At 40.2% G+C, this 27,360-nt stretch overlaps 4 protein-coding genes across 10 annotated transcripts in view; 3 read left to right on the plus strand and 1 right to left on the minus strand.

Annotated features, from left to right (window-relative positions):
• rps6ka3b (ribosomal protein S6 kinase, polypeptide 3b) overlaps positions 1–5,983 on the plus strand; it is a 50,795-nt gene extending 44,812 nt beyond the window's left edge. For all 5 annotated transcript variants that reach the window (XM_015018521.1, XM_015018523.1, XM_015018520.1 and 2 more), the window contains 6 exons: positions 530–688; positions 1,197–1,358; positions 1,510–1,586; positions 1,684–1,801; positions 1,884–2,024; positions 2,398–5,983. In XM_015018521.1, the coding sequence (XP_014874007.1) occupies positions 530–688; positions 1,197–1,358; positions 1,510–1,586; positions 1,684–1,801; positions 1,884–2,024; positions 2,398–2,520 (780 nt within the window). In that variant the 3' untranslated portion in view covers positions 2,521–5,983. The remainder of the gene's footprint in view (positions 1–529; positions 689–1,196; positions 1,359–1,509; positions 1,587–1,683; positions 1,802–1,883; positions 2,025–2,397) is intronic.
• A 740-nt stretch (positions 5,984–6,723) lies between these two features.
• LOC106937151 (eukaryotic translation initiation factor 1A, X-chromosomal) lies at positions 6,724–12,605 on the plus strand. The gene is made up of 7 exons (XM_015018518.1): positions 6,724–6,898; positions 9,459–9,542; positions 10,867–10,970; positions 11,078–11,128; positions 11,920–12,001; positions 12,249–12,340; positions 12,464–12,605. Exons 1-7 carry the CDS (start codon positions 6,883–6,885, stop codon positions 12,467–12,469), a joined length of 435 nt encoding a protein of 144 aa, XP_014874004.1. The 5' UTR covers positions 6,724–6,882; the 3' UTR covers positions 12,470–12,605.
• A 1,123-nt stretch (positions 12,606–13,728) lies between these two features.
• On the minus strand, positions 13,729–24,020 carry zgc:112982 (BCLAF1 and THRAP3 family member 3). Of its 3 annotated transcripts, none has more exons than XM_015018515.1 (11): positions 23,776–24,020; positions 23,441–23,484; positions 22,421–23,005; positions 21,521–22,183; positions 17,456–17,625; positions 16,381–16,501; positions 15,669–15,747; positions 15,465–15,592; positions 15,322–15,400; positions 15,150–15,249; positions 13,729–13,978 (listed from the first exon to the last, which is right to left on the minus strand). In XM_015018515.1, the coding sequence occupies exons 2-11, from the start codon at positions 23,473–23,475 to the stop codon at positions 13,965–13,967; spliced, it is 1,974 nt and encodes a 657-aa protein (XP_014874001.1). In that variant the 5' UTR covers positions 23,476–23,484; positions 23,776–24,020; the 3' UTR covers positions 13,729–13,964. The 3 variants fall into 3 exon arrangements, with proteins under 3 accessions (XP_014874001.1, XP_014874003.1, XP_014874000.1); XM_015018517.1 differs by having other exon boundaries at positions 23,441–23,480; positions 23,773–24,020; XM_015018514.1 differs by lacking the exon at positions 23,776–24,020 and having other exon boundaries at positions 23,441–23,514.
• A 1,616-nt stretch (positions 24,021–25,636) lies between these two features.
• The window catches only part of LOC106937149 (G-protein coupled receptor family C group 6 member A-like), a 9,185-nt gene continuing 7,461 nt past the window's right edge, over positions 25,637–27,360 (plus strand). The window contains exons 1-3 of the mRNA XM_015018513.1: positions 25,637–25,862; positions 25,930–26,096; positions 26,717–26,835. Of these exons, the coding sequence (XP_014873999.1) occupies positions 25,705–25,862; positions 25,930–26,096; positions 26,717–26,835 (444 nt within the window). The 5' untranslated portion in view covers positions 25,637–25,704. The remainder of the gene's footprint in view (positions 25,863–25,929; positions 26,097–26,716; positions 26,836–27,360) is intronic.

The raw sequence follows: 27,360 nt of genomic DNA on the forward strand, positions 1-27,360 counted from the left end.
ATGTTTTGTTGGTTGGATGGTTGGTTGGATGTTTTGTTGGTTGGATGGTTGGCTGGATGTTTTGTTGGTTGGATGTTTTGTTGGTTGGATGGTTGGCTGGATGTTTTGTTGGTTGGATGTTTTGTTGGATGTAGCCGCCATCTTGTTTTTCCTCCCTGACCTCAGAAAGTTCCCAAACTGAATCGTTTCTCCATCAGATTTCTTTGCTGTGAATTTTTTCGCCTCGTTTCCTGAATGAACCCGTTTGTTTTTATTTTTATTCTTTAAATCTAAAGTTCCGTCTGATTCTCCTAAATCATCTTCTGGGTTTATCTGTGGCTCATGGGGCCACCGCGGGGTCACGCCGAATCTGAACAACAACAACAAGCTGTGATTTAGCTGACTCAGCTGTAATAATCCGCCTTCTCTCCAGGATCTAATTTCCCTCTGAAGTTTTAGATCCGATTCTCTGCTGGATGTTTTTAGAAACCGATGGTTTCGGTGATTCAGCGGCTGAAGTTGCGTGGGCGGTTTGCTTTTGCTGCTGTAGGTGTATGACGACGGCCGCTCGGTGTTCCTGGTGACGGAGCTGATGAAGGGAGGAGAGCTGCTGGATAAGATCCTGAGGCAGAAGTTCTTCTCTGAGCGGGAAGCCAGCGCCGTGCTCTACACCATCACCAAGACCGTGGAGTATCTGCACGTCAACGGGGTAAACGGCTCCGAAGTCCACTTCAGATTCAGATTATTTTCAGCCTCACAACTGATTTGCATTTTTAAAAAATCTTCACATTAACCTGAAAGTATTATTTTTTCTTAAAGAAAATCGATTACAAATAGAAATAATGAAACTTTTAAATGCTAATATTCTTGCTAGGTGCATAAAAAGATAATTTTAAACGTCTGTAAGCTTTCACACATTTAATTGATATTTTATAACAGTAACACAAAGTAATGCAGGACTGGACATTTATTTACAGTTTAACATTTTTATTAAAAATCTGAAAAGTGTGGCGTGCATCAGCATTCCATCTTCCATCTTTAAATTAGTTATAATATTGTATAAAAAAGGCTTAAATAAAAAATCTGCAGAATGTGCCAGATTTTTAAATCGATTAATCATTAGAATAATCGATTAATCGATAACTAAATCATGAGTTTCAGTTCCAGTCTGGACCTGCGATCCGAGCCGACCAACCAGGTGTTTCCTCGTTCTGCAGGTGGTGCACAGGGACCTGAAGCCCAGCAACATCCTGTATGTTGACGAGAGCGGCAACGCCGAGTCCATCCGGATCTGCGACTTCGGTTTCGCCAAACAGCTGAGAGCCGAGAACGGCCTGCTCATGACGCCGTGCTACACCGCCAACTTCGTCGCTCCAGAGGTCCGAGTCACTTCGCTTTACGGCTTTATTAGATTTTCCTTTAAGCATGAAAACAATGTCTGTTTGTTTCCAGTTCATTGGTTTGTAATGTCGTCTCGCAGCAGAGGGAAAACAGGAGTGAAAACATCTGAAAGTTGTTTTTGTCTTGCAGGTGTTGAAGAAGCAGGGATACGACGCAGCCTGTGACATCTGGAGTCTGGGCGTTCTGCTCTACACCATGCTAACAGGGTAGCTTTAGCTTCTCTTCCAACAAACGGTTTATACTTTCAGTTTTATTCAACATAAATATGCAGGTTCATTTTATGTTTTGTACGTTTTTCTCCAGCTTTACTCCTTTTGCTAACGGTCCAGACGACACACCAGAGGAGATTCTGGCTCGGATCGGCAGTGGGAAGTTCTCCCTCACTGGAGGATACTGGAACTCTGTCTCCACCGAAGCAAAGGTCTGAACTCAGGAACAAAGGCTGGGGAAAGAAAGAAACACTAACCAGGGTTCAGCTAAAGGCGGCTTGTTCTGTCTGGCAGGATCTGGTGTCTAAGATGCTGCATGTAGATCCTCATCAGCGACTGACGGCGGCTCAAGTCCTCAGACATCCCTGGGTGATGCACCGAGAGCAGCTGCCCAAATACACCCTGAACAGGCAGGATGCACCACACCTGGTCAAGGTAGCCACCAGTTCATCTGTTCATCCATTAACCAATCCATCCATCCATCCATCCATTAACCAATCCATCCATCCATCCATTCATTAACCAATCCATCCATCCATCAGTTCATCTGTTCATCCATTAACCAATCCATCCATCCATTCATTCATTAACCAATCCATCCATCCATTCATCCCTCCCTCCCTCCCTCCCTCCATCCATCTTTGTAATGTTTTCAGATTTCTGGATAATTTTCCTCCTGGGTGTAACGATCCTTTCTGACAGAAAACCTGGAAACTTGTCTTGGTGTTGAGGAGAAACTGCCCTGCATCACATCAGGAGATTTAATCCGTATCAGATTGACCGTATCTCTGTGACTTCCTGTCTCCAGGGCGCCATGGCCGCCACCTACTCGGCCCTGAACCGGAACGTTCCCCCGGTCCTGGAGCCGGTGGGCTGCTCCACTCTGGCCCAGCGGAGGGGGGTGAAGAAGATCACCTCCACCGCTCTTTGACTTCCTCCTCCTTCTCTTCCTCCTGTCAACTCTGACCTCGATCTGATCGCCTCCGGACCTCCCCGCGGTCCGGTCTGGTAGGACAGACTACTGATGGACCTGAGAGCCGCTTACGCCAAATAGAAGCACACCCCGTCTCCGCCCCGCCCTGCACCTTACCGGGTTCTCCTGACTCCCAGCTTTAGCATCACCAATCAACACAAACACAAACCGTGGACCCGTGGACCCGTGGAACCGGCCTCTGCTTCGGACAATCAGCGCTTCCTCGCCACTGCGAGGCTGCGTCAGGAAAACAAGAGTATTTATTAACCTCAGACGGGGAAATCATAGGAACAAGGTAAGGTAGGCGTTCTGAAGAGCTAGGATCTTTGTTATCTGTGTAGTTGTAGATTCTGCATTTAAACCTCAAGTAGCCTCTGAGACGGACAGAAGTCCAGATCAGCTCAGGAAGCAGCCGCCTGGGACTGTCGCTGCTCGCCTTTTAAAGGGAAACCAACGTCTCACTAAGATCCGTTCTGTTGGGAAAACTTTTCTTTTTCCACTTTTTCATCTTTAGGAACAAAACAGCAAAATGTTTCAAACATTCACCACCGAAACCTTCGTTTCCGCCAACATTTATCCAAAAACCAACATGGAAAATACTCTGGAATCAAACTGTGAACGACTTAAATCTGCAAAAAGAGTTTTCTGACATTATGCTGCCCCCTAGTGACCACAACAGGTATAACAAGCCATTTTTCGCCTCTGTTATTTTGTCTACTTCATTTTTTTCGTTTTTGGAATAAGATAAATTTATATTTGACACCCAACATCATGAACATTTTTGGTTACTATCTAACCTGATCAGAAACAGATTTATGCAGATTAGGGAGCAACTAAATCTGTGGTGTTCAGTTTTTCTCCTTTAGTTTTTGGAAATAAAAATGAAGTTAAAATTTCAGTGATGTCAGAAAAAATAAGTTGCTATTTTTCCCTCAATACTAAAAAACATTATATGTAAAATAAATATAAACTTGTAGTAATGTTTGCAATAACGTTTGGTAGTAAAATAGACGATGTTTATGTACATTTATTGTAAAAATACAGATGTTTCCTGATGTGTCTCCATGTGAAGCAGTGAGAAACCCGGCGCTGTTGGACCTCTGCTGCTCAGCCACATTTTACATCAGAAACATCGTTTAAAGTTTAAGCACTCGACTCCATTAGCATTTTGATACATTTATACTTTTTACAAGGTTTTATTTTGAGTTTGATGAACTTTTTAGAGTTTTTAACCTCAGAAAGTTTAACTGTGTGATGATGATACGCACTTTAGATTTTGACCTTTTTTTCTATTTAAATAATTTCCTGGCACAGTTTCATCTCTACAGTTAAAATTTATACATCAAAACGTTGGTATTTCTGTCCTCTTCGACCCGATGTGTCTCTCACTGCTGTAGCACTTTTGGTTTGCAGTCAAATCACCTCAGAGTTCAGAGTTCACACACACAACTGAATTCACCCCCACTGTATTTCCTCTATCGAAATTATCATTGAAGAGCCTCTTTTAGCCGCCATATCTCCATATAAATCGCTGTAGACGTATAAAGTTTCTCACGTTATGCTTTTCACGGTTTAATGATTATTCAATACAACTTACGGTTTTTGCACAGCAACTGTTTGCTTGAATCTTAAACTCCTGGTTATTTTTCTGTCTTTCACCCCAGAAAAGGCGGGAATCACCATGGCAACCTGTTATTTTTTTGTTTTGTTTTTCCAGAATGGCTGCCCAAGTTGCCACTAGAATAAGCATTTGTTAGGCCTTGGGAGACTGAACAGGAGGAAATCTGAGCACCACTGATTTAAATCCCCTCCCAGATTAATAATTCAGGAACCGTTTCAGGATCTGAAAGCGGCTTCAAGCATTTCCTGTCCGCCATCTTTAGATGGTGTAGAGCCGCCTGCTTCCTCACGGCGCCGCCTGAAGCTGGATTTCTGCCTCAGTACCAGCCGTCGGTGCAGCAGAACTGTAAATATGAACATGTTGGGCAACTCAGGTTTCTACGAATCAAGACGATGCATTTTTGTAGGAGGAGGAGGTGAAAAAGCACAGGAACACGAGCAACACAGGCGAACAAAAGGCTCCTAATATCAGACGTTAAACATTTTACACGTCCAGTTTTCTTTCCAGATTTCTGTTTTCCTCTCAGTCTTAAAAAAGCGACCTCTAGAGGGTCTGGAGGTTTTGTTTTGAAATCGAACTCTTCCGTTGTTGGTGTTGCGTTCCTGTGATCTGTGTTCAGCATTTATGCCTGATGATGATGATGATGATGATGATCTGGCAGCAAACCCTTTAAAAACTGAGCAGAAAACATTAAAAACATTCCAGCTGTTGGCTTCACCCTGGAGGTCTAATAGTTAGCAAGATGCTAATGTTTAGCATCATGCTAACTATTAGCATCATGCTTGATCTGTAGATTCAACAGAAAACTAATTTATGCAACAATTTTTCCAGAAAATAAATCCACCCTAAACAGAAGCTGAATTACACTCCTCCAGCTGAGCCACCAGGGGGCGCTGCATTCATTTAAATTCTTTGACCAAATTATTCAGCTTCTCTTCAGTGAAATTAATCCATGTGTGAGTTTGCTTCTGGTGCAAAACGACGGAGTGAAAGTGTGAAAAGTCAGAAACTGTAAACCTGACGACCTCGGAGGCCCATTTTCACCGGCGCTGAAATAAAAAATAAAACATGTCAGATAAACGTCTGAATCATAAACGAGTCGTTTTCTGGATAAATCAAATTTGATCAATTAAAACAAGCATTTCCTTACAGAAGTAATAACATAAAACTATTTTTGATTTCAAATCAGAATTTTATATGTATAGCACATTTCAGCAACAAAGCATTTAAAGTGCTTTACATGACAAAAAAATGATCATAAATGTCATCTTTTTAAATAGTTTTGCCCTTTTCTTCAGTAATGACTCTAAGTCCACATTTAGACTCTAAAGATACTTTGTGAGTTTTATTTGCTCTCCATGTTTTTGTTTTAACTGGTGAAATCGGGCCTCCACTGACGTCTGCGACTGAGTTTTTAAAAGCAAAAATAAATTTCTTCACAGCAGAAATCCCACTTCTGTTGTCGTGGAAACATTAAAAACTTTCTGTAGTCGTCTGAATGTCATCTTAAAGGGATAAACTTCAGAGTTTCTTTATGTTTTATATATAACTATTGATTTATGTTGAATTTTGTTCATTCTTCTGTCAATGTACAGCTCTGGGATAAAGAGAGATAAATAAAATGACCTTTTCCGTAATTATAAACAGAGAAATAGCTTTTTTCTCTTCATCTCACTCTTCCTCTTTTCGTCTGATTCTGTCAGAGATGTATTCAGCCCTGCTGCTACGCCAGCTCTCTGTTTTTGTACCTGCAGAGTTGGACTTTCTATGAAAAACAATAAAAAACAATAATCGATAAAATGCCTTTGCTTTTTATTGATCAAAATGAAGCCAGGAGGATATGTCAGAACTATAAAATTATTTTCTATTTTGCATTTTCTTTTTTCACTGATTAAAAATCCTGAAAAAGAAGTTTTATGAAACACATTTCATCATAAATGTTTTTAAACTACCCATTTCCAGCTGTTTATCAGACAAAAATAGTCACAAAAATAAGTATAATTTAAGTTGCTTATAGATTAGCTAAATGTTTTTATAGGGGTTGTGCGTATTAGTCATGAGAAGTGATCATCTGACCTGCAGTAGCCAGATATTTTTCAGTTTGGAAAATCCAGATATTTAAAGGAGAAGTCGAGCAAACTTTAAGCTTTTATTTTTCTTTTAGCTGTAGGTATTTGGCAATTATCTCAAGAAGCTGTTGGTTGCAATTTTTTCCAAGTTGAAAGCACTTAGCTTTACCAATGGCTGTTAGCAAAGCTATTAGCCTTTTGCTAATAGCGTTGTAGTTATCTCATTAGTTATTAGTTGTTAGATGTGAAATTGATTCTTCCAAGTCCTTTCTATATTTTTTTTATATAAATTGATTTGTTGGATATATTTATATGTTGATATATATCTGTTTGTCCCTGGTTAACTCCTTTATTCTTTTTCCTGTTCTGATAAGTTTGCCATTCCCAAGATGGCGGCCTGGCTCTCGTATTTACCCTATCAAACTAAGCTGCGTCACGGTTTTCAATAAAGCACTGCAGTTTTGAACGCGCTGTCCTGCGCTTGCGCACACAGACAGAACCTCAGCGCTAAGCAAGTAGCTTCTGGCTCCGTTCAGTTCGGTTTAAATCTGATCCTGTCTGACGTTTGTAAACATCCACCAGCCGCCAGTTGTACCGAGGAGGGTTGAAGCGAACCTGGTGTAAAGGAATATGCCCAAAAATAAAGGTAAGGGGCCGAAAATGGACGCATTTACTGCTCTGCGGTAGTTTAGCCCGCCGTGTGGAAAACGTGACCCGGGCCGGCTAACTCCGTTAGCAGCAGGTATCGGTGAGCGCTATTGATCATCCACAGGGATTCTTGCTTAAAATAAACTCTGAATATTCACATGAATTAAGTTTATTTAAGTCTTTTGATGCTGTTTGACATTTAGAGACGGTTAGCTCGTAGCTAGCTAGCTGACACAGCTAATCTCCACCCCGGTCTGGCCTTCTGACATCTGTCCACTAATTTATCTAAATTTACCTAATAACAGACGTCTGCTTCAACATATGTTACTAAAATAATGTAAAGGTTTTATTTGAGCTTCCAATTGAGTTTTATATGAGCTAATCAGTTCGAGAGAATCATTATCTGCTGATTAGCGTTACAGAAGCAAATTTAAGCTTCGGCTTCTGTGATTTTTAATAAGTTTAAACGGCAAAACTCCCATTTAACTTTGACTGTTAAGTTTAAACAACCAAAAATAACCAGATGTCTTTATTTTACTTCTGTAGAGTCAAAGTTTACCTCATAAAGTTGGTTTATGATCAGTAGTTTTTTAGAAAACATGTTTATTGTAGTTAATTTTCAAATTCAATTAAAAAATTATTGATGAAAAAGTAAATTAAATGTTGTTGTAACTCATGTTATCCGAGGTTCAAAAAGTTGTTATAGATGCTGTAGAAAGGAAGGGTCTCCTGTAGCAGTCTGTAGTACAGCGGCTCTGGTTAAGCCTCTGACTGAAGACGCTGTCAGAGGCAGTCCCATGAAGACACAGCTCAGGGTTCATCATTTGAAATGTTCTGTTTTGTCTCATCAGTTTTAATTATAAAGAGCTTTAGATCGTATATTTTAGTTGGTTAAATGTTAAAATGTTTTCTTCTAAAATAATGGACAAGAAAAGACAAAAGATGATGAATCGACAGTCTGACACGGCTAAAAGTATTTATCCAAATTCTGTTCATAATAATCAGAATAATTCTGAAAAACAAAACAAAAAATAAACTGTGTATTGAAATATGTTTGTACGTTTGCAGACTTTATTTATTACTTTAAATGTAAAAATAGAATTAAGATTTAAACAGCATCCTTTTATCATTCTCACATAATCTGGGTTTCAGTTTTCATTTGACCGTTATATTGTTAATCCACTCACTCATTTGACCATAAAAAGGCAGAATTTGCTGCTTTTTGGCCCTCTGGGCCCTCCATAGATTAGAGATGTAACTCAAAGCGCCTGTTTTTATTTTTACACATCAGAGTAGGATTGGTTTCCTGTGTGAATTTGTTGTGTCCACAATCAATATCTGATTGTGGATATAAGATGGAGACCTTTAGAAAGGTCTCTGTCCTGACCTTTCTAAAGGTGAAAGGTCAGGACAGAGTCAGAGATGGAAATGTCTGATGCAGCTTTCTGGACTCCTTGTCTGAAGAAGTTTATTAAATCCCATAATAAACAGACATGAATAACTCAGAACGTAACAAACAGGTTTCATCTTGTTTCCTGCAGGTTGTGTCATTTGCTTTCATCCCAGTTTAATCCCAGTTTAATCCCAGTTTAATCCCAGTTCAGCTTCATTTACTCTGTGAAGCATAAAGAGGCCAAAATAACTCGCAGGCCAAAAGAACCAACAAAATACTGACTTTGTTTCAGCCACTCCACAATAAGTTAAGTTGTAATACTTTAATTAAATGAGTAAATTCATCTTTTTGTGTGTTAGAAACAGATGTAAATTAGATCCAAGCATTAAAGTAATTTTACAGATTTGCCTTGGTAAAACTAAGGTGTGAATTTTTAAAGACTGACTGAAAATAATAAAACATTTTTGGTCAAATCTGAGCAACAAAAACAAGATTTAGTTCACTTTTATTAAAACAATATACACCAGGCTTAATAACTTGTATTATGTTGAATTTGAGTTGTGGGCCACACAAAGTCAGTCCAGGGGCCACAAATGGCCCACGGGCCACACTTTGCTTTACCTTTATCCTCAGAAAACAAACTAACTAACTTAACTTGTTCCTAAAATTCTATCAGAGACTTGACCTGAATTCAAACTCTAAATATACAGAAGATGTAAAACAAGATGGCCGCCCTGACGTCACTCCAAAAAAATCCAGATTTTCCAGAAATGAAATCTTCAAAAACCAAAAATTAGGATTCATTTCCCATCCATATATAAAACCTTTTCCTTCTACAGTTTTCTATCCAGTCATATTTTGGTTTCTGTAAACTTTGTCAAATTTCAACAAAACTTTACAGAAATAATCAGCTGCAGAGAAGATGAGACACAAGATCATCTATAAAAACTTTATCTTATTGATATTAAATTAAAAACATGAGTCAAAGAATGTGTTGATTTTTGGTGCATTTACAGACTGAATAAATGTGGGATTTTTCAGTTTTGATGCATTTTAATGAAGAAAAATGAGTTTTAATGTTCCAGTTTTGGATTCAGCTGACCAGCAGGAAGCTGCGTTCAGGTTTACGGTGAGAGACGTTGATGGCTTCCCGCTCTGCCTGCAGGTAAAGGAGGAAAGAACCGGCGACGTGGAAAGAACGAGAATGAGTCTGAGAAGAGAGAGCTGGTGTTCAAGGAGGACGGGCAGGGTGAGTTCTGCTGATCCAAACGGCCAGAACCGCAACCAGAGAGAGCTTTAATAATTGATCGTGATTAACCACGATCAACTGTTTCAGTCCTATTTTTTAAAGTAACTTATTGTCTTTGAATGCGTTGCACATCAATAAAGTCTTACAGTCTGAAGATGGCAAAACATTTTTTGAAAACGTGAATACAGTGTCAGTTTTTGATATGGGCGGGTGCCCAGGGTGATATCAGAAAGGGGCGAGGCACCCAAGAAGTAGAAAATAAAATATTACTGGGAGACAACATTTAAACATTTTTAAATTATTACATTTTACTGGATGATAAATTCTCAGAAATTATTGCAATAAATACTTTTATTTTGAGACCATTTTCATAGGATACAATAATAATGACAATATGCCTGTAAAACCTATCACGATATAATCGTTTCATATCAGTCAGCATCAATAATTATTGATCAGTTTTTTTGACTGCTGGGTTGATCTTTGCTGTTTTATCCAGTTTTTATTCCACTTTGGTTTTTATTTTTAAGCCATTATGAAGCAAAACTTGAAACTGCAGAAGTTACTCAGCAGGTCGTTGCTAGGCAACCACAGTGGGGAGAACTTCTGCTTGCCACCCAGCAGGTTGTTGCTAGGCAACCAGAGTGAGTTAGTTAGTAGATTCCACTGTGAGGAATCTGCTGAATATCCTGACCGTTTTATTACCTACTGATATTGATTATGTGTCCATCATGATGTATATTGTTGATTTATTGTTCAGCCCTATTATAATGGCGTAACAATGCAAGGTTTCCCTCTTAAAGATCAATAGTTTTAACTTTGAACAGTAAACTTAATGCTGGAACTGGAAGACATTTTAAATATCCAAAATAAACAAAGCAACAAAAAACAAGAAACAAAAACCAAACGCAGCCAAAACCAGAAAAGGAATGAGTTATAAAGTCGTGGTAAATAAAATAGTCCTTTTTAATTTCTTATGATTTACAGTATTACTGAGGTTTTTAATCTATAAACAGTTTATTTTAGTGTTTTTTCAGCCTGGGGCCCACCAGGCTTTATACATGTTTTTCTAAAGTTTTCCATTTTTGAGACTTTCCAGTTGGTGTTTAGGTATTTTTAATATTGTCTTTATAAATAAACACATAGTGATGATTTCAAGCTTCCTGTTAACTTTAAAACCTGGTGGGGTGACGGGCCGCCAGGGCGACCGGGCGCCTGGCGACTGACCTAGCACCACCGGCGTTAGCAAAACGGAGCCATTTCCTGCTTCCTGTAGTTTTAACGGGTTTGAAACATCCCATGACTTGTTGCTCGTCTCTTCCAGAATACGCTCAGGTGATCAAGATGCTGGGGAACGGCCGCCTGGAGGCCATGTGCTTCGACGGCACCAAGCGGCTCTGCCACATCAGAGGAAAACTCCGGAAAAAGGTAGGAGAAACGCCGAGTCGGCACTGCGGCAGGCCGATTGTGTAGAGGTCACGGAGGTCGTGTGACCTCCTCTGACCCCGGCTGACCTCTTTGTTTCCGTCCTCCAGGTCTGGATAAACACGTCTGACATCATCCTGGTGGGGTTGAGGGATTACCAGGTGAGCAACTGGGACCAGTTTGACTTCACTGACTGGTTTTCTCTCTGTTCACTACAGCTAGTCAATAATCAATAATCTGTTTCAGTCATCAGATTTATGGTTTTGATTTTATTCCCTCAGTGCTCTCCTCGGGTTTCTGTAGTTTAGTGATGTCAGGGCGGCCATCTTGTTTTACAGCTTGTTTATTTGGACTCTGAATTCAGGTCAACTTTACGACAAAGTGCAAGACTGGGATTTATTTTATACTTAATAGAAGAATACAGTTTGACAACAGTCAGAATTAAACCAGAATAAAGACTTAATATTAGGAGAATAAAGTATATTTAAATTTGAGAACTTTGACTTTAAAAGTAAAACATTAAAATGGCTAATGTCGAGCATTTTGTGAAGTTATAATTTGGTACAAGTTTTATAAATGAATAAACATTTAATGTTTAACACATTAGCATCAAATTATTATCAGTCGTAGAAGTTTGAAACTTTTGCACAAAAAATCAAGTTACATCCTGATAATAGAAACTTTTTTTCCCATTAAAACAACTTTTCTTCTGGTAAAATTGCATCTTTATTCTGATTTTGTGACTTCGCTCTTATAATTAAACAAACATCCCTAATAATCTGTCATTCAGCTCTCAGGGGCGAAGAAAAAAATCACTTTTTGAAATTTTATTCTGTCATTTGTAACTTCTTTAGGAAATAAAATAATTAAAGTCATATCTGGTATAAAAACATGAGATTTTCTGTTCCTTACCGGATCAGAACCGTTTAACAGCTTAGATTTTTTTCTTTAGGACAACAAAGCCGACGTGATCCTGAAGTACAACGCCGACGAGGCTCGGAGTTTGAAGGCTTACGGAGAACTTCCAGAACACGGTGAGTTTAAAGTGGGTCATCAGTGGAACCGGTTCTGTAAAAGAACTGGTCCTCAGTGGTTCAGTTGGTTGGAATCGTTGAGACGTTTTAAATGTCTGTTGGGTTAGAAAGATGCTGGAGTAGGGGATTAATCCCTCTGGTTCTGACTGAAACCAGAGGGATTAATTGTCCAAACATTGAAAGATTAAGCAGATAAAAAGCTGATCTGCAGCCAGACTAAAATATTCTGACTTTTTCTTCCTCACAGCTAAAATCAACGAGACGGACACCTTCGGACCCGGAGACGACGACGAGATCCAGTTCGACGACATCGGTGACGACGATGAAGATATCGATGATGTAAGCTCAGCGTTACTCACATTTCACATAGTTTAATTTTAAAAAGTGAGGGTTTATTGTTCTGCTCTGAAGTTAAACAGGTTTAGCTTCCAGCTGATGATCCGTTTCTCTGTCATGTTGCAGATCTAAAACGCTGCGGCTGAAGGAGGAAGGCAGGATTTTACTACAGAAGCTCCGATTGGGATGTTTTGAGCCGATTCTGCAAATAATCACCATTTTTTATTATTATTAATATTAAAGATGAGCCTATGACAGTCCAAACCGGTTTATTAATGTTCTGTGTGGTTACTCCATCGGTCGTTTTGGTTCTGGATGGAAGTGAGGCGGGACGACGGAGCGTTTCCGGTCTCCTTCTCAAAACTGTTTTGTTTTGTTGACATTCTCTCTCCTAACACGCCATCTTTTTTTTTTTATTAAAAGAAAATGTATTTATGATTAATTTCACAGCATGTGGGATTTAGAAACTGAACCGAATGTGTCGGTTTGCTGATAAAGTGCTGAGTCGGCGGAACCGGACGGGTTCTGGACTGAACCATGAAGGTGATCCCTCCTTAGTCTGTCGTTTCTTTTCTGTTTCCTGTCCCGAAGTCGTCGGCTCGCTTTGCGGTGAAACCAGAGGTTCCCAACGTTCCCAGTCCACTCAGAGCTTATCTTTCACACACCTCAGATTATATTAGAGCTTATAGCAGATTATTTTTATTTCCTGTCTGCGCTTTGGGAGCCTCTGCTCTGTCCCACATGGATGCAGATGTGCGATGTTGTTTTGCCAGGTTTCCAATAAAGATCTCAACTCCTCTCACCCGGTGTGGCGGTTTCTCACTTCCTGATGGTGGCGCCACTGAGCTCAGAGGGAGAGCAGATAATATGGGAATTCATGCATCTTTTCCCTTCCTACAATTAAATATCTTTTTAAAAATTGCATTCTAACATCAAATGTTTTTATAATCCATAAATTACAAAATGAACATTAATTATTTTACAACGCAGTGTAAATGGAAGAAAATTCTGAGATATAAAGTCAGTAAAGAATAAAGATGAAATGAAGTGAAAGCGTAACATAAATTTGTATAGCGGAGAGAATGTAATAATGCAAATAAAGTCGTAAGACCAGAAAAACGCCAAGAAGTTGCAATAAAACGGAGAAAATGAAGCCATAAAAACACGAAAGTTTCCAAGAATAAAGTAACTTCATGAGAACTTTAAGTTTTATAGACCAGGAAATCTTAGCATGAGAAGCAGAACTTTGAATTTAAATTTCTGGAGTTTGACTCAAACTCCCAGAATAATCGTAGACAAATGAGTCTGGTTTGTTTTGATCCGGTATAATCTGCTAATCTGTTCAGATTATAAATCCTAATTACAATGAAGAAAGAATAAAAACAAGAATCCAAGATTTTTGACGCCTATTTTATTAAAAATAACTTTCTAAAGATGCTGGGGAATCTCTAGATATAATCTCTAAACCTCAAAACAAAAAAAGAATAAAGGAGAAGATAGACGTAGAAGAGCTAGAACATGAACAGAGCCGTCTGCAGTTCAGTTAGATGCTGATGGAAACAGGAAGTACTTCCTCTGACTTCCTGCTGACCTCCATGTTTACACGGAGTCGTTCTTCAGAACCTGATCACCAGTTTGGACCTGAAAACAAGAACCAGTTAAAATGTTTCCAGGCTGCATCAGATCAAACAATAATTCATCACTTTATTAATATTTTACCAGAAAAAGTAAAGATATTGATATAATTATTCTGCTGATAAGTCCAACAGGAATATTTTTGCTAAATTTTCTACAAATTAAAACTAAATGTCCTGTTGCACTGAAACACTTTTATTGCCTCGTTATGAACATTTATTGGTGTTAAATAAATAATAGTTTTCAGTTAAATGAAAAAAATACATTTAAAATTTCAGTAATTATTCATTTTTTAGCTGTAAATACAAGTTTCACCACAAACAGAAAAATAAAAAAACCATTAAAAAATCTTTTGTCCATTAAATGTAAGAAATGAATAGTTTCTGAGCGTTTATCATATATTTCTAATTTATTGTGAAGAAAATAAATCCATTGTTTATTGTTTTTACAACAGCATCAGTAAAAATCAGTAAATTAAAATGAGCCTAAATGGAAATTGGTGTCCTGCAGATGCCTGTTTAAAAAGGTTTAGGAAGTTTTCAGAAATCAATTTGGTTTTTGGTGTCACTTATTGCCATCACATTAAATACAACAAAATTAAAACATACTCAAACAAATGGTTATATAAATATATGTGATGGTATTTGAGTTGTGAATGTTAGAAAAAATTATTAATATTTATATATAAAGTAATTAATTGGATTAATAGTGATAATTATTCTTCAATTAATTCAGTAATCAATCATTAACTGCAGTGTAGAGACTCAGAAAAAGGCAATTTACTAATTAAAAACATTTTCAGAGCTGCAATTAAGCCAAAACTCTAAAATAAAAATAGATTTTGCATTTAAGATAAAAAAAATGTTTCAGCTAAAACTCCTCAAGTGGCCATTTCATCTTCATCTGATTAATATTCACTAATGTTATTTTATATTACTACATTAGTGGCAATAAAATGTTTATTTTCTAGTTTAAAAAAGTAATTTAATCTGTTTCTTTACATCTTTTAAATGTCTTAAGTGGCTAAATTAAAAATCTGCAGAATTCACCAATTTCTATTATCCAATGAATCAATTAATCACCGTTATATCGGTGTGTTTACCGGACTCCGAAGTTAAAAACATCGGCCGATACCGATATGTTAACGCCGATAAATCGTGTTTTAAGGTGACGCTACCTGCCGGGTTGCTGTGCAGGTTCTGCCTCTGGTTTCCAAAGTGATGATTTCTGCGCTGCGTTGCCATGTTGGGTCGGTGAAACGCTCCCCTCCTGGAACCCTGCAGCACAACACAACCATGTTGGCGGTTTCTACTTCCTGTGAGGAGCGGCTGACTTCCTGTGGGCCTCACCATGCTGCCGTCTCTCCTGCGGTTCTGCTCTGTGGGCCAGAACCCGTCCGGGTCCATCGGCGGCGTCAGGTCTGGCTCGCTGAAACAAACAAGCGTTAGCCATGTGTTTTCATCCTGGTTACAGTTTCCCAGTATGAACTGACCACTGGGAACGCTGGGAGAAGCTGCTGCCAGCGATGGTGACCTTCACCGCCTCCAGCTTCTCCTGACGCCGCCGCTCAAGGTCGTGCCTGAGGTCGCCTGGACCTCGCTGCGGCTGCTTGTTCACTTCCTGTCAGTGGACGAACCGTGTGTTAGAGACCAGTAATCGTCACCAGTTTAACCAGTTTCACCAGCTTCATGCCCACCTGCATGGATCCCAGTCTGAAGAAGAGCGGCTCGTCATCCTCATCATCCAGAATAGAGTCCATGTTCAGACTGAAGCCTCTGGAACCAGAACAAAACGTTACGCCGTCGCATCAGCAGCCAGGACAGGTCTGAACTGGAAGTGATCTGCCGCCATCTTGGTAGGCAAAGGCAGCAAAGCATAGCTGAACCACAAGGCTTACAGAAACAACAAATACTGACGCTAACGACCAATATGGAAGAGAAATATATATCAACAAAATGGCTGCCGTTGGGATTGACCCCGGAATGACATGAAGAATCCTGACAACATGGAAGAGCTTCACAGCCTGAAATCCTCGGACACATAAATGCTCAAACGAATTTGTAAAGGACCTACGAACTCTTGGTGTGAATAACTGGCACATAAGCTAACATGTCCGTCTTAGCTAGCAGATAAAAGCTACATTAGCTAAGCTACGTTTGCTAACTCACAGCAAGTACTGCAGTAAATATCACTGATATTTCTCTTAGTACTACACAGAGGTGGGTAGAGTACTCATGTAGCTGTCATGAATTTATTCTGTTTATAAGTTAGACAGGAACGAGGCGAGAGCTAGTTCTAATCTTCTGGGTTGTTTATTGTTGTCATAGCAACTGCCTACCAAGATGGCTGTCAGTTACAAAGTTCCTGGAAGTGTGACGTGACGGGAGAGCGAGGTCATGTGACCCGACCTGTTGGAGCTGAACCTCTGGTGCAGCGTCAGCTCCTCCAGCTCGTCTTCAGCGTAGCCTCCTTTCTGAGGCGCAGAGAAGCGCTCGGTGAGGGTGACCCCGTCACCCCGGAAGTACTGCTCTGTGGAGACAGGAAGTGACACGTTAGACTTAGAACAACATGGACTTCACTGTATACAAGGCTGGGTATCGCCAAAAACATAATTTGAGTCAATGAAAGCGTAACTCCGCCCCACCAAAATAAAAAACTTCTGCAAAGTGGGCGGAGCCAATAGACTAAGGGGCGTGGCCGAAAGTTGGGTTTCACCAAGTCAACTTTAAAACTTTTAAGGACCATTATGAATGGAAATTAAATGAGATGAGAGGTTAAAATAGGTCAATACAAAACATGTTCAGTACATTTTTCCAACAAAATCATTCTTAGATGATGAGATTTCAGCCTAATTTGAGAATGAGCAGCTTATTTAAATCCAAATAAGCTGCTGCTGGCCACGCCCCCCAACTCTACATCTACACTCATGCATGAAAATGGCTCCAAACAGATAAGCAATTATACAACTGCACATCTTTGAAAAGCAAAAATGGAGCCTCCTGCACAACCAGCAAGAATGCAGCAAGTGGTTGCTGCGTTCTTGTTGACTTTTTGTTGCAAGTCCACAATAAAACATCTTTTCCAGCAGTCATTGTACAGCCCATACAGCAGTAAAACCAGCTCACCAAATGGGTTGCAGCTCACTTGGGTTGCTTGGTAACCCAACTTAGCTATGGTTGCTAGGTAACAACTTAGCTACAGTGGCTAGGTAACAGCGCAGTGCCTGCTGATTTGTGACGTTACTTTCCAGAAATTGTCAAATTGGCTCATTTTCCAGACGCCAAAAAACATGAACTTATTTCCCAAAACCAGTTTGATGTTTTGTTTTAAGAGCTTGGTCTGTTTTTAGAAGCAGTAGAAACCAAAACAGAAGTACAGAAAGGTGGAAAATGTGAATTTTCCTCAATAATTTTCATTGAAAAGCTGCTTTCCCCCTAAATATTCAGGTTATCTGATCCTATAAAGTATTTAATGCACATTAACCTTTGACAAAGTGCACCAGCGTGATGATCTCCTGTGCAAAAGTCCCGGTGTGCGTGGCGTTCTCCCGGTACGTCCCCGAGTGCTCCAGCAGGGGCAGGAAGTCGAGGCGCTGGCGGCCCACGTTGACCAGGTCCAGAGACAGCTGCCGGTCTGTGGAGTAGCAGAGCGCGCTGCCGGACGAGACCGAGCCGTCAGCAGAACAGTGAGCCACTGCTTTCTACACTTAGATTCAAACTACTGTCAGCCTCAAAGGGGCAGTATTATGACATTTCTAGGCACTCCAGTTGTTATAGAAATATATCAAATATGACTTAAAAGAAATCTGACTCGTGTTATCCCTTTAAATTGGGCCTCTGTCTCTTTAAAAGCCCCTGCTCTTTCTGAAGCTCCGCCTCCAGGAAGTCGTCCTCCTCCATTAACCCTTTAACGGTTTTAGCAGCATTGCTCTGAAAAGTAGCTCTTAAAATGATCTCAGCAGATGTTTGCTAATTGCTACTGGCTAGTCTAAAGGAGTTGCATCTTGAAGGCGGAGCTAGGCCCACCCAGGTGTTTTGCAGCTGAATGGTTGCCATGGAGATTAAATTATTTCTCAAACATGCATGAAGGAATCAAAACAACACTCCATGTTTGTTTTTGAAAAACATTACAGCAGGATGTAAAGATCAAAAAAGTCGATTTTATTTAATACTGCCAATTTAAAATTCAACTAAAAAGACGTTTCAACGTCTAAAATGTCTCTGAAAGACCAAAACGTTAACTTTCTCTACGCCTAAATGCTAATTATGATGAATATTAAGCTGTAAACGGAGCAGGAAGACTTTTACCTTACCCAATAACTCACCTTTCCTCTCATGACTTCCACATGTAACTTTAGCTTTCATGAGTCAAACGGGGCAGTGAGGCTCGGCTGCTTGTTTAACAGGTTAGCTAAATCAGTGTAGTGGCGCTCTAAGGACAGGTACGGCTAACAGGTGAGTTCAGGTCTGGGTGAAAGTTCACACTTCTTTTAGTATCTCGTATCGGCGTTCTGGTCCAGATTAACGGCTTTCCAGCCAGAATGAAGCATCCCAGAGGAGGATCAGGCTTCCTCTTCATCATCTTCCTCTTCCTCCGTGTAGAGGTTCTTCTCCAGCTTCTGGACCGTCTCTCAGGTCCAGACTGTTTCTGCTTCTTCATGGTGGAGCCATTTCTTCCTCAGAAAGCTTCAGATTGAAACACATCAGCAACATTATTCCACTTGTTTCGTCTTTAAGCTCCTTCATTTCACTCGTTTCTGCGGAAATGTTGAGTTTTATGATGAAGAACTTCCAGATTTTTCCCTGAGTTTGTTCTGGCAGGCGTGATTCTCACTGATTAGGTTAAAAACACGGACAGGTGCTTCTTTAGGGATGATGGGACGATTTCTCAACACTTGATTAGCAGGCTGGTGTTTGGTCATCAGATACACGATAATTATCCATCCTTTGTTTTATTGTCTTGATTGAAGCTCTGAGATCCTGATTTTTCAGAATCAGCAGTGGTAGAAATCTCTCGAGTTGTCAATTGAAATCTCATGATTTCAACCCAACTTTCTCCTCCAGAGAAACCAGAACTGATTATTTTCTGCTTCATCATTTGGGTTTGGATCGTCGTTATTTTCCTGATCCCAGAAGATGAGGTGGACATTTTCCAGTAAAAGTCCGTTTGGGTCATTATCCTTTTGGAAGGCTGCGCTGACCATGATTGGCCAGATGGTTGGTGAAGATGCTCCTTTAAGTCCTAAGACGTGAATCTTAAATATCTATCCTGATTTATCATCTCAAACAATTTGATGTTTTTGGAAGTTAAACGTTGCATTGCATCCTCATGGAAGAAACAAACAATATGTAGAATTTCATAATTGAGAAGATCGTCTGTTTTAATAAGAAGCAGCTTGATGAGTTATTGGTAATCTGGACCGTCTTTTACACTTAATCCATAATAATCTCCAACTCAACGAAGAGGCCGTGTCAAAAGTGATTTGGAGAAAATCTCTGGTCTTTATGTTCTTTGGTCTGATATTTTCTTTTTTTTTCCTCTCTTTCATGTGTATTTTATGTATGAATGAAAATATTATTTTGCTCTTGTTAAAATCAATAGAGATGCTTAAGTAAAAATAAAAAAATCCAGCAGTCTGGATCGTTTATGATTCGTCGTCCAGGTGTGTCAGAGTGAAGGAAGAACGATCGGCCACGTTCAGGTGTTTTATTATTCCAGATCCTCCGTCACTTTGAGAAAACTTTGTTGAAAATGGATCAGGCAGAACGTCTGATCTGCTTCTGGATGTTAAACCGTTAAAAATGAAGCTTCTCGCCTTTGATGATTGGTTCCCATTTGATTTCCACCATTTTCGTTCTTGCAATCGTCCAACTTCAGGTTTCTTGTCACCAGTTTTTCAGTCAATGTGACCTTTAAAAGCCCGAATCCCAGAACTTCCTATCAGGACAGGTTTGAATTTCAGCAGCAACCAACCAACCAATCAGGCTCCTTCGTTCCTCCAGCAGCTTTGCTGGGAATCTCGTCTTCAACGTGAGAGAAAACGAAGCAGAAGACATGTTTCCAGTTCCAGCTTCCAGAAGGAGAAGATCTCCAGGTTTCTTTGCAACAAAACCAAGTTCCTGGTTCCGGATCTCCAACCTGAACATCATGAGACCACCCATAAACCAGGATTCAGCGAGGGTTGAATCCTGGTTTATGGGTGAACTGGAGCTCCGCAGGCATCGTCTGCTTCCTGTTCTTCCATCTGATAAACATTTTCTCAGCCAGACTTGGTCACCGGTTTCTCGATCGTTGGCTGTATGATTCTTTTATGACTTTTTATCCTTGTGTTTTTATGATGTAGAGCACTTTGTAGCTGAAACGCATTATGGAAATAAACTTGATTGATTGACAGACAACAACTTTGAAGTGAAGCTTTCCGCCATGTTGGCGTCCATCAGAGCAGAACGAATCGTCTGGAGGATTCTTTCCATCATGTCACTCCTCGAGTCTCACCAGTAGGATTTAATCCAGATTAAAAACTACGTGAAACAGCAAAGTATGAAATAAAATCCAGCAGGAAGTGTCGGGTTAGCTGAGCGAACAGTTTGAATCGGACATGATTCTTTAAAAAGAACAAAGTCTCGTCCACATCGACTTGATCGCGTTCCTCAAACGTTCATGAGTTCTTGAGGCTCTGAGCTTCATCAGGTTTTATTGCAGGAAAAGTTTTATATTTCTCTCCTTTTTGTTAAAACTTGAAGCTTTCCAACATTATTCCCCATGAATCCAGTTGGGACCAGTGGGGTGAACTGGGGCTTTAAGGTGGAGAACGAGACAACATGGCGCTACAATCGGACTCTGCCATGACGACGTTGCCATGACAACATCTGGGATTAATCCAGATGAACTTACTGTTCCTCACTTCCAGATGAAAAACACACATAAGACGTGTTCAATTCCTTCGTCTCTTCCTCTTCGTCCTCCATCTTGTTATGAGAGAAAAGGACGATGAAGGCAAACTGCAGAGGAATAACTCGGGTAAGCTGCATTCGGCTTCTCTTGACCAATCCCTTCCTTTTCATCCTCCATCTTGTGCTTGTTTTTGAAAAAAAGTAAATGTGAACTTTCACCTCTCACCCCGGGTTGACCTGCATTCAGCTCCATCTTGACCAATCTCTTCCTCTTTCGTCGTCCTACTTGTTTTGAGAGAAAAGGGCGAAGTCAGAGGAATAACTTGGGTGAGTTACGTTCAACTCCATCTTGACTCCATCCACGGATGTTTGGATGTTCGTCCATCCATGTTGTTTGTTTTGAGAAAAAGTAAGTGTGAACTTTCACCTCTCACCCCGGGTTGACCTGCATTCAGCTCCATCCTGACCAATCCCTTCCTCTTCGTCGTCCATCTTGAGTTTGTTTAAAGTCGAAGATGCACACAGAGGATTAACTCGGGTAAGTTGCGCTCAGCTCCATCTTGATCAATCGCTTCCTCTTTGTCCTCCATGTTGGGTTTGTTTATCAGAAAAAGTAAGTGTGAACTTTCACCCCGACCCCTGGTTGACCTCTTACCTGCTCTTGTTAACGGGTCGACTCATGTCCACCTTGATGGTGAGCGTTTCCTCGGTTACGACTCCCACGCCATCGTTTTGCGGCTCGTTCCATCCCCTTTTGGCCGGTGGTGGCGGCGGCCGTTCGGTTCGTTCGTTTGGGTCCAGGCTTTGGGAGCGGCTGCGTCTCCATGGCGACGGGGCGTCTCGGTCCTCCCAGCCGGGTTCGTCGTCCCTGAAGGCGGGGTAGCCATGCCTCTGCTCGGCCTGTGGGGGGTCCGCGTACCGCGGCTGGTGTCTGTGGGGTCCGGTCCGTCCTCTCGGACCGTGGTTGTACCGCCCTCGCCCCCTCCAACGCTTGTTTCCATGGTTACCATATCTGTGAGCCTCAGGGCTCCTCCTGCTCGGCTCCTGATAGCCGGGGTCCTGTGAGTCTTCGTGGAAATGTGGGCGGTGGGCGCCATCTTCCCTCCTGAAATGCTCCGACGGACTCGGCGGCCGCTCAAAGCTAGCATCGTAATCGAACCGATTAGCATCGGCCTCCATGCCAAGGTCTCCGGCAAACCGCCCCGCGTCCCGGCGGGGAAAGCTGCCCCGACTGCGTCCTCTAAACCCACCTCTGGGTCTCTCCACAGAGTAACCGCGGCCCCCAAAGTCCTCCTCATCCTCCTCTTCCTCCCTGAACCTGTGGTGGCATAAGAGGAGGTGACATGGTTCAGACATGGAGACACAGTGACAGGAAGATTCATGCATTACTGCTAACAGAAACGGGTTAAAAAGTAAATCATGCAATGACTCCTAACTCTGCTACTCGTTAGTGAAGCTAGCAGGATTTGAAACAGTGAGGAATCTCCAGTTACGGAGGGAAAGGTGAGAATCCTTTGCAATCTTGATTTTCCAGATTTTGCTCCCATAGATTTACCCCGGGTGATCGGCGGCGTCCGTTTGTCGCCGTGGTCGTTTGAAATGCGGGTTCCTGTCGTAGTGTCTGTTCTGCTGCTGAGGGAACCGCCCTCCTTTCTCCGAGTCTGCCCTCATACCGGGGCTGAAGCCTCTGAACCCGCCCTGATCCCAGCCCTGATCCCGGCCCGCCTCCTCCCTCCTCCAGCCCGGCCCCACCTTCCTCTGAGGCTGGTCCGACCGCGGGTTGGGCGATAAGCCCGGCAGCAGCGGCGGCGGACCGTCCCCTCTGTCATCAAACCTCTGAAAGTCGTCAAACCGTTCATCCCGCGGGGAAAACCTGCGGTTCTCAAAGCGCATGTCGTCACGGTGAGGCGACGCCCCCCAGTGGTCACACTCGTCGTGGTCCAGGTGTTGCTGGTGCCTGAATTGAGGCTCGTCTTGGTACAGAGATCTTCTCGGGTCGTCTCGGTACCGGTCCTCCTTGTAGGGGCCCCTATAGTCATCCGGACCCTCTCTGGGGTGGCGGCCCCTGTCCCGAGGATTCCCGTCCAGTTCTGCGATTACTTTCCGGGGATCAAAGTCCGGTTCCTCCCAGGGGAATCTCCTGAAACAAGAAGCAAACAAACGTCATCAAATGTGACAAAATAAGAAAGGTGGAATAAATGTTGCAGTTTTACAGGAATTAAATGGAGTTAAGATCCTGAGTGAAGTTATCCCACCTACTGCAAATTCAACAAAACTGGTTTGTTTGTGCAATAAATATAGGGGCAAACTAATTTACCAGCACAAATTCCTTAATTCCTTAAAAGCGAGCGGCACAAGAACATTTTTACTGTACATATGTAGCACAAACATTTCAGCCCAATTTTATTAGATTTGTGTAGATTTTAATTTAGATTTTGGGTAATGTGGAGAAACTTTCAGTAATATCTTCTAAGCAAAAGCAGCACAAACTAAACATTTTTGCTGCACAAATGTTCCACATCAGTTTCGTTAGATTTGACAAAGTGGGGTAACTTGACTCAGGTAGATAAAATACCTGTAATGCGGAGATCTGGACCTCGGTCTGGACATGTTTTCAACCTGAAAGGGAAACATGCGATCTGATTTTATACTTTTACATTCAGACACGTTTAGTCAGCTCATGCAACTCTCGTATCCTAAAAACATTGGAAATAGTTTATTTCAGAAACTATTTATATTTAAGTAATAATACAAGCTGAATTTGTTTCTGTTAATGGACGAATATCATCCTTCATTAACTGCGTTTCCACTGACTATATGTTTGTTTTTAAAATAAATTTGCTTAAAGTACACATAATTATCCTTGCTAGCCTTAGCCTCTTAGCTAGGTAGCAGCTGCTGTTCTCTTACCTTTAAGCACGAGATACGTAGAGCTACGGAGGCTAACGCTACGTGATACGCAGACAAACAAACCGAAAATAAAGCTATAACAGCCTATAAATTAAGAAATACCCCCTTGTTTAATAACACTTCGCATAACCTCACTAAATAGGTCGAATATTCTGCTTAGCATTGCATGGAAATGGCTGCACGGCCATCAACAACAAACCGCAGAAACGAGTTAGGCCGGACCGGCACGGCACTTCCGGCGAGGCTTTTTCGAAATAAAACGAAACCGTGTAAAATTATATATTTTGTGTGTGTGTGTGTGTGTGTGTGTGTGTGTGTGTGTGTGTGTGTGTGTGTGTGCGTGCGTGCGTGTGTGTGTGTGTTATTGTTCGAATAATTTATGAACCCATTTTTTTCAGCATATACTCTGAATTATTTCTGTTAACCATTATTTCATCACAGTCTGCTGCTAAGTTTAAAACTATATCAGGATTCTTTTCATGCCACTTTGGGTTTTATCCAAAAACATAGCAATTTTATTCCATTTTTGGCTCAGTTTTGTTTTATTTTTAAAGCCTAAAATAAACACCGTTTTTATAAAAAGAAAGGTTTGCATTAAGTGTCAATAAATAATTCTCAAAGTGTCCCTTATTTTAACAATTTTATTTTTGCTGATTAGTGAAAAACAATAAAACTATCCACGTTAGTGATTAAAATTGGAAATGTGAGCCACTTTTTTTTATTTAATAAAATGAAATGTAAAATGTAGGAAACTTTAGATAAGCAGCCAAAGTCATAAAAATTAAATAAGTTTTTTTTATTTTTATTTATTTATTTATTTATTTATTTATTTATTTATTTTTACATAAACTCTTTACTTAATTTTAAAAATGAATAACTTCCGGTTTCATGTTTCAGGCTTTTATTTTTTTATTTATATATTTTATTATTTGATCGTGCAGCTTTACGACATCAAAAGACTGAGGGCAGTTTTAACGAAGTTAATAATCTGTCTTATTATTAGCAGCCCATTATAGAAGCACATTGTATGTTTATTTTGTAAATAAGTAGGAATATGTTTTCAATATTTTGTAACGAAAACTGGGCATTTGTTTCAACGCATATTAAAACTTTTTAGGTTATAGTCGCTATTGTGAAAGTGTTGTCTTTTGGTTTGTTTTGCATAATTTGAGCTTTTGAAAAATAAATCATAGGCTCAGAGTAAAATAAATAAAACATTCAAGAAAACATTCCTCTAGAGCTACTGCTACCAAATAAAGTTAAAATAACTCAGATACTGCAATAAAAATATTTTTTACACATATTAATCAATAATTATCTGTACTGTAAGGCTGTAATCAGATATTTATATTAAATTAGATTCAATATTCAAGCTACAAAAAAATGCCAAGGAAATTAAATGTAATTTTACTGTTAGCTGTTTAAAGACAGAGATCTGAGGATAAGGAAGAGAATACTCCCAAAGGTTAACTTCATTTTGCTCTGTTTAAGTGTTTGATCTCACAGATAAGATTTCGTTTGAAGAGAAAACAAAAGAGAACCTGCTCTTCAAGCTTTACATCATCGCTCCTTCTGGGGATTACCCCACTTTTATTTCCCTGTCAGCAACAGAAATGATCACAAATAATGATTTTTATTCACAAAATAAACACGAATCACATTTATAAAGCTTATTAATTTATTTTAACTTTTAGTTTAAAGTTTTTAAGCTGATCAATTGAAGAGAACTGTGAACAAAACAAGGAAGGTAGCTGCGATTTTATTTGACATTCCTTACGCTTGATAGAGAGTAACGACAACGTTTCTGAGGAAGACATAATGGTTCCAGTTGGTGATCAGGAAGTTTGGGCATTTAGTGTTTGGTCGCCACATCAGAGAGACACAGTCTCTGATTTCTTCTTGGAGAAAGTTTAAGCAGAAGGAAAGAAGATGAAACTATTTTTTAGCTTTTGGGGCCTTTTGTCTGTTTTATCACTTCAGTTTTTCTGTTGTGAACCCAATCAGGAAGCCAAATCTCCAGGAGACATTATGATTGGAGGATTGTTCCCAATACACGAGAGCGTCAGCAAAACAGGACAGTGTGACAGGTACGCGTTTGTTTCTGCAGAATGTGTGCTGTTGGATGTATTGGTAAGTGATCGATGTATTGATCAGGTTCAGCGTGGCCCGCCTGGCCCAGTCTCTGATGATGGTGCATGCGGTGGAGGAGATAAACCGCAGCGGGGAGCTGGGGAACATCACTCTGGGTTTCCACATCATGGACTCCTGCGCTGACGTCACCACGGCGCTCAGAAACACGCTGTCCTTCATGAAAATGAACCGTGAGCAAAAACTAGTCTGTTTGCAACATTTATTAATCCACGCTGAAAATACGGGGTCCCATTAGGGACATTTTTTCTTTTGCAATAAATTGATTTGGCCGATTCTGTCGATTAAAGAGCCTGAAAACCTATTTCTATTCTTAACGCTTTGGTGCAGAAACTAATTAAAATTAATCAATTTCTGTGTGTTTTTATGTTTGTTTGTGAAAGCTGGAGATGGAAATGCGCCTAAAAATCAGCTATTCAGACCACAAACAAGAAAAAACAATTACAGCTGTCAGACGACAAACAAATCAATTTCAAATAGTTTTGATCTTTTTTCCTTGTTTAGGTATGAAATCGAAAGTTCATGTCTGACATAGTTTGTGGTGCGGTTGGTTGTGTCCTAAAGAAAAAGATACAAAACTTCACACACACCAACGAGATGCGAGATTGGGAGACAAGGCAAAAAATAATTAAAAAAAATCCTCTTTGTCCCCCATTGGGCTCCATTTTAGTTTATTTACAAATATTTTAGGCATCTTATAGTAACCAAACAATTTCATTTTCAGAAGTCTTAGTGTTATATTTCCACTTTTACAGTAAACAAAACTGCCTTTATGTTTTTGTTTTATTTTTAGCAAACGGAACAGATTGCCAGCACTCGCCCCGCCCACCGGTGACGGCGGTCATCGGTGATTATTACTCAGAAATATCGATAGCAGTGACTCGGCATCTGAACCTGGAGCAAATCCCGCAGGTATGATCACTAAACATGTTCAGACTTCGACACATTTTTACGTTTTTCCCCACATATATCAGGGGTGTCCAAACATTTTGCACTGAGGGTCAAAATTCCCCATGTTGAAAGTATTAGGGGTCAAAATTTTCTTTTTTTCATTACCAGCACAATAATAAATAAAACACATATTTTCTTTTACCTTTTTGGGCTTATTTTTATTATTGCAAAAGTAAACATGTTCTTCTACAACCTTTGTTGTTTTTGAGTAAGAACGTCCTTGATGTTTGTGGCATGACTTATTATTTAATGAAAATATAAATAAATAAAACAAAGGCAAATTAAAGAAAAAGTATTTGTCTTTTACTTAACATTTTCTGATTAAGCAGATATAACTTGCCAAAACTGCGTTCCGGGGCCACAGAAAAATCATAATTTTTCTGATAATCATTGATGCTCTAAAATTTCCAATATTGTCAGTTTCGATTAATTCAGTGGTTTCCAAACATGTTCTGCCCCCCCCCCCCCCCCCCCGTAGTCCAAGAA

Source organism: Poecilia latipinna, unplaced genomic scaffold (assembly GCF_001443285.1).
Source record: "Poecilia latipinna isolate Pla-1442-1.1 unplaced genomic scaffold, P_latipinna-1.0 Scaffold2286, whole genome shotgun sequence".
In the NCBI taxonomy this organism is placed as follows: Eukaryota; Metazoa; Chordata; class Actinopteri; order Cyprinodontiformes; family Poeciliidae; genus Poecilia; species Poecilia latipinna.

Excerpts from the sequence above, each read along its gene's own strand:
- zgc:112982 (XM_015018514.1), bottom strand. The coding sequence starts at position 23,499 with ATGTTTCCCTTTCAGGTTGAAAACATGTCCAGACCGAGGTCCAGATCT. Across the intron at positions 23,006-23,440 it reads TCCAGATCTCCGCATTACAG|GAGATTCCCCTGGGAGGAAC; the intron begins GTATTTTATCTA and ends TTCTTGTTTCAG. Across the intron at positions 15,593-15,668 it reads TCAGACTGGGATCCATGCAG|GAAGTGAACAAGCAGCCGCA; the intron begins GTGGGCATGAAG and ends GTCCACTGACAG.
- LOC106937151 (XM_015018518.1), top strand. Across the intron at positions 10,971-11,077 it reads GAGGAAAACTCCGGAAAAAG|GTCTGGATAAACACGTCTGA; the intron begins GTAGGAGAAACG and ends TCCGTCCTCCAG. Across the intron at positions 12,002-12,248 it reads CGGAGAACTTCCAGAACACG|CTAAAATCAACGAGACGGAC; the intron begins GTGAGTTTAAAG and ends TCTTCCTCACAG.